Below are 12,480 nucleotides of genomic sequence, written 5' to 3'. Positions count from 1 at the left end.
TGTAATAAATTATATATATGTATATATACATATATACACATTGCCCAGTTTCACAAGTGGATTGTCTATGACTACACACCAAATTAGCATCACACATGGTCTTTTTGTATACCCGAGGGTGAGGGTTTTATCTTAATTTGAAGCAGGAAATCTCTGGATTTTACTGTGATTTAATCTAATCAATGAGGGGATTTGTTTCAAATGTGAGCTTGATATTTTGAAGAATCTCCTCTCTGAAAAACTAAAGGCAGAAGTGATTGGATAGCTTTGGAATGTCAAACAGCGTGAACTTAGGTCTTTACAGTCACAATGCACCAACAGGATTCTGAAGAAAGTATCAATAACCTTCACTTTTCATTTACCAAATTAGAAACTGAAGTGAGTTCTTAATCCCGGGGATGCATTAAAATTGCCCTCTGAAACTTAAAATAAAAAAGAGCTATGTCCAAATTCCCATTCTTACCATTTGATTCTTGTTGGTATTCAGTTGGTAGGGACCTGCAACCAGGCATTGATGTATTTTTTAAGCCAATTGATATACTTTTAGATATGTGTACCCAGGTTTGGTAATTTCTAGAGAGAGAAGCCTCCAAGGCCACATCTGGCATGGCTCTGCTATAATTCTCTGATTCAGTGGACAAATTAATGTGTTCAATCATGGTATACTTTATTGGTGGGGTTGCAAGGTTACAGAGTAGAATCGAGAAAGAAAAATAAAAGTCTGTCACTGCCCTTGAAGATTTTGTCAGATATTTTCTTGTTTTGGAAGTTGAACAGGAAACTGATTATATAACTTTCCATAAATGACTGCTGGTCAGTCAATTCATGAGTGGGGGATCTTTATCTTTACAAAAGGAATATGCTCTTTTTTTAAAAAAGACATTTATCTATCTATCTATCTATCTATCTATCTATCTATCTATCTATCTATTTATTTATTTCTGTGTGTGTGGCTGTTTTGCCTGCATGTATATCTACACCACCTGTGTGTATACACACAGACCAGAAATGGGTGTTGGATCCCCTGGCACTGGAGTTACAGATAGTTGTGAACTGCCACGGGGGAGCTGGGAATTGAACCCAGGTCCTCTGGAAGAGTAGCTAGAGCTCTTAACTCCTGAGTGATCTCTCCAGCCCCAGGGGGTGTTAATAACAATAATACCATATAGTGAAGTAAATATTAGGCTGAGAGTAAGTTGTAAAGGAAGAAACACAGTCTACAAAACTCCCTGGCTAAGGTTAAAGAGGTGTCTAAGATGGAGTGTAAGTCAATTGAATCAGTAGATTAAAAACAAAAAGTTCAGCAGCTTGCTCAAATGGTCCTCTGTTGGAAGTTGTTTGAGGTTTCTGCATCCAGTAGATTCTGTTGCAAACAAGTCAGTATTCCATAATCCTTGTTACTGTAGCCAAGCGTGGTGATACATACTTGTAATCCGAGCACTTGGGAGACTAGGGCAGGAGGATTGTTACAGGAGGACAGCCTGAACTACGTAGTAGTTACTAAACAAGTTAGAGCTGCATAATGATCCCCTCTACTGGGAAGAAGCCTCAGTCAGTAAACTGTTTTCCACAGAAGCACAAAGACCTTTGTTTAATCTGCTGGAACCCATTAAAAAAACCCTGAGTACAACAGTGTGTGTTTATAATCCTGCCACTGAGGAGGTGGAGACAGGCAGAGTCCTGGGGCTTTCTGGCCAGCCAGTTTAGTCTTCAGTTTCCAGATTTAGTAAGAGACCTGTCACAAAACATAAGGCAGAGAGCAATTGAGAAAGATATCCAACTTCAACCTCTGGCCACCACACGCACATGAACACAAGTGCACATGAACTTCCCACACATGAACTAGTACTACTACTGCTGCTGCTACTACTACTACTACTACTACTACTACTACTACTACTACTATTACTACTACTACTACTGCTGCACGCACGTGCAAAGTCAAAGAAACAAACAATCCCAAACAACCAACCAACCAAATGGGAGAATTGTTCCTGGGATTCCTGGAATTTCCATGTAATAGGCTTGTAGATGCTCAATAGCCAAAGACAGACTTTTTATCTAGGGGGTCCCACACATTGTATTGAGCGACACAATAGTCATACTCTGATTCATGTACAGATGTGTAACCTTCCACAGATGTTCTTTGAATATAGAAAAGAGAGCCAGGTGAGCTGACCAGTGTGGGGGACAGCAGTGACAGCAGATGCTGTTAGGCATTTATCATGATCTGCTCTAATAACCATAGTCTGTGGGTCTGGAGAGATGAGGTAGGAAGCAATGTGATCTTGACCCAAATCCAGGAGACGTCCCTGAGTTCATCTTCTGCTTCCTTTTTGGGCACCTTCTAACTCTTAGTCTCTCCCTATGTGTTGCTCCTCGAGTCTTCTTTCTCCATGCACTCATTCACCATGCTCAGAACCTTTTCTTTTTCCTCCTTCCTATAACACTGAGCTCCCTCTACCCCTCTCGCTTCCATCAGCCATTGTCTCTCATCATGGAGCTGTAGATCATTAAAGTAACAAAGCCTGGAGAAATCATCTGGTACCTTGTTCTAAAGGCGGGAAAGCTGAAGAGAAGACTGATTAAGTGGATCTGCTAAGCTACCCTTGAGCTTGAAGAAGAGTTGTGTTTAGGATCTGTACTCTTATTTTAGTTAATTCACAATGGCCTTAGTGCAAAACAGATAGACTTTAAATTAGTTCAAAAAACTTCCATGAATTGAACTTAATGGTTCTTTCTCTTAATTAAAAAGTAAGTGATAAGTGAAATATTTTTTATCATATTTTAATATTTTATATTAAATATTATATAATATCATATAATATTTTAAAAGTCCCAAACAAAAGCTAATTAGTCCATGTGAAAAGCTCCCCATTTCCTCCTTTCCCTTCATTTTTCATGAATGAGTATGCACACAGATGCAATATAAATCTGCTTATGGATTGTGTGAGAACTAAAATGTAAACAAATCAAATACTCCAAACATAGGGAGCCTGATAGGGAAAAGAGGAAAAAAGTGGGCACTGGAAGATATTGGTGCTGTTATTGTTCTGGGTTCTTTATGGAGATATGAGATTGAGTTATGTATATGTAAGACCCTTTCCTGATGTCAAATTTAGTGATTTGACAGGAAAACTATTCTTAGCTATTCTGGCAGTAAATAATCCAAATAGAAGGTCAACCTGTGTCTCTGATGGAACTAACTCCATTTAAGAAGGTATCGTGTATGACCTGTAAGGCAGTCAGAGCTGTTAGTAATTAACTGATGTTCAGATTGTACACCATATGAGGGCATCACGTCTATGAGGGCTCTGTTCGCAGTGACAATACGTTTTAACTTAAATGTGAGTTGTACAGAAGGAGATGCAGACATTCTGGTTTCTGGGTCTAGTTCTGGAATGGGTAGGGTGTCAAGCCTCACATCTATCTCTATACCATCATTACCGATTATGCATATTATTCAGTCATTATTTTGACCGTGCTTCAGAAATTCCTTGAGGTTGCCTCTTTCTCCTATCTAGTATTCATGGAACCCTAAGTCCAGTTTGTTTCTCCCACCCTGATAGTCAGACTCTACACCTCCTAAAAGAGGCTTCCCTTGGCAGGGAGACCTTGGTGATATACAGAATGTACACACTACCAGTGGGATGTGCTCTTTTGTGACCAGGGTGTGGGTGAGCAAATATGAGTGTGAAACATGTATGCTTGTAAAATGTGCGTGCATTTATGTACCCAAGGCTACTTACTGTTCAAAAACAAAGTGCACAATTATATACTCAAAGAATTAGGGCTTCTTTTTTCACCTGAGGGAAAACATCATTATCTAATTAGCACTAAGGTGCCATAGCAGCTGGTAGTTACTGAGGGCCAAGTGACAGTTGCCAAGGGGCTGAGGAGGCTTTTTAAAAAAAAAAAAAACAAAAAAACAAAAAAACATTAGTGTGCATTATACATCATCTCATTTTGTAAAATTCCAGTTAGAGTTTTGTTCTATCAGCTTAAGGCTTAACCTTTGATGGCTGTAAAGGGCAAAGTCCTTTGAGATATAAAACAGTTAAGCTTGTGGCAGATCCTCTTGACTTTTGTTTGTTTGTTTGTTTTGAGACAGGGCTTTTCTGTGTAGCTTTGGAGCCTGTCCTGGATCTCACTCTGTAGCCCAGGCTGGCCTTGAACTCACAGAGATCTGCCTGCCTCTGCCTCCGGTGTGCTGGGATTAAAGGTGTGCACCACCACCACACAGCAGTTCTCTTGACTTTTCTAAATGAGTTTTAGATCGCTGTCTGGGAGCAGAATTTGATAAGAGAAGCTTAGTGAGAGGCAAATGGAGAGGCCGTGAATGAAGGAAGCATCACAGAGATAAGGCCAGGGGAAAGGCTGGGCTTTAGGCTGCAAACTTGAACATAGATCAGAATTACGGAGAGGACTAGCTAACATCCAGACTACAGGTCCCAACTCTGCACTTTCTGATTCTCTAGGTGTTCTGTGGAACTCAGTTAGTGGTACTTCTAAGGAGTTTCCAGCTGACAGTGATGCAGCTGGTCCAGGGTCCCACATTGTCCATTCTGCTGCAGGCACCAACTCATGCCACATTGCCTTTCTGAGCTTTGTGGGCAATGAGCTTGGCTCTCACAGATTTGTCCAGCTCTGGACAAATCTAGAGTCATTCCCAAGTTGAGAGACTTTGAACTCCTTGGCTAGGAGATGCTTTGCAATACAAAATGCAGGAGAGTTACTGTGATGCCTGCAGCTACCATTAGCCTTTGCCTCTGGCAGCTTTCCAGATGAACAGCTACAGCTGGGTATATTCCGTAATAAGAGAGTGGTTACACATTCCTATTTTCACAATTTGATTGCACAGAGCTCTCTGCTTTATTATCTCTACTTGATGACAAGTAGGTGCAGCTTGAAATGGACTCTCCAGGCTATAGGTAATAGATGTGCAGGCACTTCGAAGACTAGGGAGCACAGTGTAAGACATTATCATTATCACAGAGGAAAAGGAATCTATATTTATATTGCTTTTAAAAAATTTTTGGTTGGACAGAACTAAGTAGGGCTTGATGACTGATGACTCCTTGAGGCTATGCATGCAGAAGAAAATTATCAGGTACTGGCAGCAAAAGTGAAGAAAGACAATAAAATAATTGAGTTTGAATTGACAGTGACCTTAAAAATTGTACTTTTGTGTTGCAAAAGTTAAGAATCAATTTTAATTACTCAGCTTTGATCTTTACACATTGTATACATGTATCAAATTATCCCATTATACCTGCAAACACTTCAACTAAAAAAATAAAATTATTATGAATGGCAAAAGTTGGAAAGAGACTTTGGAAAGGGTCTAGATGACTTGTTACTGTAGCAGTACATGTATGAATCAAAATTAAAAAAATGTTTAATCTACATTTAAATTAGTCAATTTACGAGGAATGTATAAGAGAGCCCCCACCTTCACCCCATGGCCTGTCACACAAGAGAAAAATGAGTTAAGGTAAATGCTGCAAACATTTGTGGCACTCCATCTCCTGCCTTGCATTTCCCACTACAGACGCCTCAAGGCAGTGGGAATTGCAATCACCAACCATCACCATTAATCGAAGCAAGCCCAGTGCCACATCACTTAGCTATGACTAAGTGAAATGACCTAGCACTTTCTGCAGTTAGTTAAGGAAGACATTTCAGAGTGGTATCCTTGTATTTCCTGGGATCTGCATACACGTGGGTTATTTCCCTGCTCTGAGTGCTTTGACACTTTTAACTTTAGCTACTTTCTATGAGTTAATTTTAACCCAGAATATGGAATTTCTTTGGGGTAGAGGGTGGGGGGGAGAAAACAAAATCTGCTTGTAGTGGTAATTTTACTCTAAGCCTTTTATGTGGAAGGTACATTGCTCTAGTTGCCGACAACTGAATCTCATCAGTGTTCTATTCCTTTTCTTTCCAGGGTGACTGGGTGTGGCTGAAGAAGTTCCCTCCTGGAGATTTTGGGGACATTAAGTCTATTAAATCAAGTGCAAGTGATGTATTTGAAATGGTATGAGAAACCCTCATTTCTATTCATTCCTATTCAAACCAATACTTTCTTCCAAGTAATTAACAGTGACCATCCAGAATGAGGCAACCTTAGAAAATCTGTGCAGGGGAAGGGCAGATTTGTTATTACTAGCTTGGTATGATTCTGTGACACAATGGCAAAGGTAGGAAAATGGAAAACACTGAATCTGAATCAAAGAAGGAGCTTTATTAATTTGCGCCCATCACCCAAACTCCCTGCGCCTTCATGTCCCTATTTGCAAAATGTCTGTCTGCTTTTTACTGCCTTCCTTCCTATATCAGGAAGAGAATTAAGAGACAATGCACACAATGCATCTTGCATATTCCTGGCTCATAACTTCTTTACAAAATAATACCTATTAATATAATTATCAATTAAGTATACCATAATCGTCAATATGCCCATTTTTCAGACCTTGAAGATTCACCTGATAATTAGTGTTTGAAATATGATATTTTCCTAACTCCACTGGTTATGTTCAAAGTGTCCTTGGATGGTTTACTTAAGGAAGCAGCCTATAAATAAGTCAGGCATGATCTCTTCTAAGCCATTTAAATTCTTGTCTCCTCCTTGAACTTGGATTGGAGTCCATGAAAGATTTGTGGATATTGTCTTTGGTTCCTTCAAATGCTACTAACAGTAAATTTCTCTATATTTACAAAGCAGGTAAATCATTCCAACAGATCTGAATGAGGACCAACTGCCTGCAGACCCCAGTACAAGTGAGGAAAGAAAGGAAACAAGGGATGTGGCCCATGGGGAACAAGGGTTTTCCTAAGGATTAAGAGGAACTATCATGATGTGTTTTTTCCCTTACATAGAATTTTGGTGCCTGGAATGAAGGGAAAATAATCAGAGATAAATCCAAGAGGACCAAAGGCAGCTGAAATAGCCCATTTCACAGTGATTTTATGACCTGAGATGCTAACCCTAAAAATTATACTCAAAGAGACAAAGTGGCCCAAACTATGGAAGCTGATAAAATATAAGTGTGTGAATAAAGAGATAAGCCAACACAGGGGGTTGTGCATCACACCTTCTCTTTTTGATGTGTGTGTATGTTGAGTTTTAATTTGGGCATGAATTCAATTTTATGGAAGAACCCTCAAGAATGTTTCAGGGGACCTGCACATAGTCTGCTCAGATTTTGCACTTGCTTACAGTTTGCTCTTTTGTCTATTTATACATTTGGAGTCACTTAAAGGTAAGTGACAGACATTGTCCTTTCACCTTTAAATTCTTTTGCATTTGTTTTCTAAAGCCAAGGACATTTTTATACTTCATTACAGTACAATGATTCAAATCAGACAATATAACATTTATACAACACTGTTATTTAAATTACTACCCATATTTTAATTTTATCAATTGTCTTAATACAATACAATTATAATGCAATTCTTCCCATGTCAGTTTGCACTATAGGTTCCCATATTGTAGTTGGCTGTATATCTCTTAGGGTTTCTTTGGTGTAACAACTTCTCAGACTTCTCTTTCTTCACCTTAATAGTTTTTGAAGAAGTCTGGTCAGTTATTGATTGGTAAATTTGCCCTCTACCTGACTTTGCCTAATATTCTCATGGTTTACTTTATGTGTCTTTAGCCACATAATTCCAGGAGTGAGGTAGTCTTTTTTGTGCACTTTATCCAGGAGACACACAAAGTTGACCATCCCACTGTTGGTGATGTTCACTTTGAGTGTGTTGCTGAAGTGATAACTACGTAGCTTCCTCACCCGTGAGTTACTTTGCCCCACACAATTAGTACATGTTTTTTAAATAATTTGAATCTATGGAAATAGTTTGCTCCCCTTTTTTTGGAGATAGGATCTTACTCTGTAACCTAGGCTGTTCTATAACTCACTTTGTAATAAAGCCTGGCCCCCAAATCATAGCAATCCTCCTGCCTTAGCCTTCTAGGAGCTGAGATTAAAGGTGTGAGACACCATTCTTGGGTCTTTTTTTATAGTTCACTCTTATTCACTATTTTACTTACTAATTGATAATTTTTTTCTTTTTTCTTTTTTGGTTTTTCAAGATGGGGTTTCACTGTATCCTCTGTCTGTCCTGGAACTCACTCTGTAGACCAGGCTGGCCTCAAACTCACTAAGATCCACCTGCCTCTGTCTCCAAGTACTGGGATTAAAGGTGTGTGCCCATCACTGCCTGGCAATCATTTTATAATGCTAACATTCTTTCTATACTTACTGGTTGACATTTATTATAAGAAGGAGCCTTCCCTTCTCCCATATTATTTATATTATTTTATTTTTCAATCATTATGCATACACAGGCTTTGCAGTTGGTTAGGGAGGGTCAACATCTTTGCCATATTTCTGATTCTAAAAGAAAAGTATTCAATACAGTTCACTTACGTCTAATATTATCTCTAAGTCATAGATATGTACTCCTGATAGTTTAGAACTTTCAATTATGTAGTTTTCTCAAAACAATTTCTTTTGCCTGGTGAAATGGCTGTTGTTCATGCCTTTATTCTGTTAATATAGTAAGGTACATTGCTTTAAAATAAGTATTGAGGAAATCTTAACATAGCTGGAATAAATTCCACTTATTCATTCCACACTATTCTTTTAAAGTACTTCTTTAAATACTTAGGGTTTTTTTGTACAACTATGTTTATCAGAAAGATTTATTGTTAGGATCACTTTTGATCTTATATATCCTTACTACATTCTTTTCAATGTGTTTTTCATTAAATTTTCCCTATTGTTTAATTCTATGATTTTTCTTCTTTGTGTACATTGATACTCTAATGTTAAGGAAGGGTATATATGTTAGTGTGTTAGTAAATACTTTGCAACATTTCTATGTGAAAAAAACCACAATTTTGAATATTTTCTGATTACTGTTTTGTAAATACTTCCATTATGAGGTTTTTTTTCTTTTTTTGCCTACCTGTGTAATGTCAGCAAACAGTGTTGACAGAATTCTGTAAAATTTTCTTCCTCGGATTCAGTACTAGTCAGCTCCAGGATATAGCCTCACATGTACATTTATGATAGTGTGGTCTTCATTTTTATCATTATAAACCATTCACTCTGGAAATGCTTATTTTCCTGATTTATATTTTATTCAATAATAATATAGCCACTTCATTATCTCATTCAATTTTGTGTATTTTTCTATCTTTTCACCTTCAATCTATTTATTTTTTGGATTTAATGTTTTCTTTCTGGCAGCATATATTTTTTTTTTGGCATTCCCCCCCCCCATTATTCTACAACCTGTACTTAGTAACTGTAGTCTTCAGTACATTGAGGTACCAACTGAAATAGTTCAGAGCTGGCTCTGCTGTTTATGACCTCATCTATTTCTCTGTTTTATTTTGATCATTTTTCTTGCCTTCCTTTGGGCTACAATTATGTGGAGGGACTTCAATTTCCTTCTTATATTTGCATTTTAGGTATACTTCATTTAATTTTTAAAGTAATTGTTCTAGAAAGTCCTGAATGCATTTTGAACTTGTCATAATATACTTAGAGTTAATATTGTACCACTTTACCCCAAACGGGAAATTTGTGAACACATTGCTCTTTTTAGCTTGTCTATATTCTTTGCTTTAATGTTTGAATGTATATTACCTTCATGTATATCATGCACCACATAATACAGGGCCAGTTTTTACTTTAAATATTCATACATATTTTATAGAAATTAAGACAATTAAAATACATTGTTTTGTATTTATCAACACATTTTGTAGTAATTTTCATTTTTTCTTAATTTTCAAATATATTCCTAATGCTGCCAAAAAAGCTGTGGGGACAGAGGTACAAAATTTTAAAAGTCCCAGGAATGGAGAGATTGCTTGGCAGTTCAGAGTAATGGCTTTTTCTTCCAGAGGACCCTAATTCAATTCCCAGCACCTATGTTGGGTGGCTCATAATCATCTGTAACTCCATTCTTGTATGTTCTTCAGTACAGTCTAGTTATCAGTTCTTTGGAAAGCTTCCTTTGATACCTCCCTCCCTTGCTGCCTGTCTGGATGAGATATTTAACCTCTGAGTTCACTTAACATCTCATGGTCTCTTTTAAAACACATTACATGATGAGATATATTTTTCAGATCACTTTGCTATTATTTGTCACTGAGTGTGAGCTCTTTTGGGGCAAGTGACTGCATTGTATTTATTTTTTCTCATATGATCTTCTTATCATTTTCTCATATCTCAAATAAGAATATAAAATATATTTATTTTTCTCATTTTTTCATTTTTTACAGTTTGTATAAAAACAGGGGTCTTCATGTGGACATCTTGCATATCCTTATTCTTGTACCTTTTGTGTAGTACAATCAACAGTCAGCCACTGAAAGAAGACAGCTGTGATTGTTCTCTGTATGTCTTCTTTGTAGATGAAAGACCTGCGGCATGAGAATGTCAACCCTTTAGTGGGCTTCTTCTATGATTCAGGGATGTTTGCTATTGTGTCAGAATTTTGTTCTCGGAGGAGCCTAGAAGACATACTGACTAATGATGATGTGAAACTCGATTGGATGTTCAAATCATCACTACTGCTGGATCTCATCAAGGTTACTGGCAAGACTAAGGGAGTCTTGGATTTTCCTTATAGATTTGAAGTTTACAAAGATTTTGACTTGTTTTTGTTCTACTTTTTTAGGTCAGAAATTTAAGATTTGGAGATGTTTTCTTTCCTGTGGGCTATTGTGATCATTTCACTCCTGTGCCTTGTCTCCCAAGTACTGACTCTCTACCTTCCCACCACCCTTTTGTCCATACGCATTATGGAGTATTGATATAGAAAGTATTTGCCTGTGTTTCTTCTCAATCTGAGGGCCACATTTCCATCTCTTCTGTTTGCCATTAAGTCCTCTTCTGCCTTTAGCCATATCCCACTTCTCTGCTTTGTGGATATAGGGAAGTACTCATGCCTAGAATCTTCCACACTATTTAGAACCAGCTGCTGGCTTTCATTTTCTAAAAGGTGTCATAGTCTGGAACTAGATGATGAGACTTTGCATATCTAAGTGTGGATATGGGACTCTACCACTGGAACACAAATGTCCACTGATTATATAAGGCAGCAGCTCCATTGTTTGTACCATGGACTACTACAATGGGAATTTATGGAAAGGTCCATGGATGATCTTCTATAAAGCCAATGAACTCTATGAGATGACATTAAGCTCTGTGTATGTGTATTTTAATGGAGTTGGTCTGAGTACTTGTTGAGCTATGTACACATTAATCACAACCTTGAATTTTGTATAGTGACTTAAACATTTTCAAGGAGGTATGAAAGGGGAAGACATTATCTCATTCTCCCTTTGTAAAATGGCCACAATTAACCTTCTCCAAGCCCCCAGAGGCTCAGAGAAGCTACATGAGACAGCCTTTATTTTGCAATATCTAGCACACATAATAGGTTCTTAATATGTATTTATCAGCTGACTATTATGTGAAAGAGCTGATAGTAGAATGCTGTGGTGGTTAGTAATGTCATAGCTAATACAAATGCAAATCCACCAGTTTCTAGTCTAGTGCCGTTTCTACTCACAGTGCAAGCAACACCCAGCTAGTCAAGGGAGACGTCTCTAAATGACTATTTTCTTCAGGCCCATGGTGAGTGATATTCAAGCACTAGCTATCCTGGGGAAAAGCATGCCCATTGTAGACTGGGCTTGGAAGTACTGAAGAGCATGCCTTCCTGAGAGCAGAAAATGGAAAGCATGAGAAATCAAAGAGGTATCAGGCTGCAAAGCAGAGCTAGTTCACTAAAAGGACACTTGGCATCAACAGTGCTGAGATGACTGCACTAAAATACAGATGTATTTCTCTGCAAGTGATTAAACTCATCTGATGGAGAGTTCTTCTACATCACATTTGAATGCCATATGAAGGCTCTCAAGCAATCCCACAGATCAGAAATACCTAGCATCCTTTAGCTATTCTTTTCTTTTAAAATAGTACATTAAATTAAAATCAAGTGCTACAAATCTATGTGGGAAAAATATTGACATTTATCCAACCCTCTTCCTTTTATCACCTCTACTGTAAATTAGCTACTGCTAGAAATTTGGAAGCTAGACTTGAAATTCATTTTACGTTTATTTACATATATTAAAAACAATTGCATTTGTTTTTAATGTGCATGCCATCACATAACTCGGCAACTCACTATTTTGTACTTACTATTTGGTTTATAGTTATATCACTATAAGTATGTACTGATCAACCTTATTCTTTCTAAGTGTTACAGAATATGCAAAGATAAGAATGCATGGTAAATCTAGCTACTCCCTTATTGATATTTAGTTTATTTCCAGTTATACACTATATAAAATCAAAGCTGCAGTGAGTGTTTTCCTTGCTTTGTTTGTGTACATATATGCAAGCATACATGGTTTTTCTGAAGAAGTAGAACCCCTACAGTATACGTATG

At 37.6% G+C, this 12,480-nt stretch overlaps 1 protein-coding gene across 1 annotated transcript in view; it reads left to right on the top strand.

Moving 5' to 3' along the window:
• Gucy2f (guanylate cyclase 2F, retinal) overlaps positions 1-12,480 on the top strand; it is an 80,496-nt gene that overhangs the window by 40,611 nt on the left and 27,405 nt on the right. Inside the window, exons 7-8 of the mRNA XM_052746486.1 lie at positions 5,948-6,037; positions 10,433-10,609. Coding sequence (XP_052602446.1) covers positions 5,948-6,037; positions 10,433-10,609 — 267 coding nt within the window. The remainder of the gene's footprint in view (positions 1-5,947; positions 6,038-10,432; positions 10,610-12,480) is intronic.

The sequence above is a fragment of the Peromyscus californicus genome, unplaced genomic scaffold, assembly GCF_007827085.1.
Source record: "Peromyscus californicus insignis strain IS unplaced genomic scaffold, ASM782708v3 Scaffold_10__1_contigs__length_136768540, whole genome shotgun sequence".
In the NCBI taxonomy this organism is placed as follows: domain Eukaryota; kingdom Metazoa; phylum Chordata; class Mammalia; order Rodentia; family Cricetidae; genus Peromyscus; species Peromyscus californicus.
This window is presented reverse-complemented; position numbering and strand designations above follow the sequence as displayed.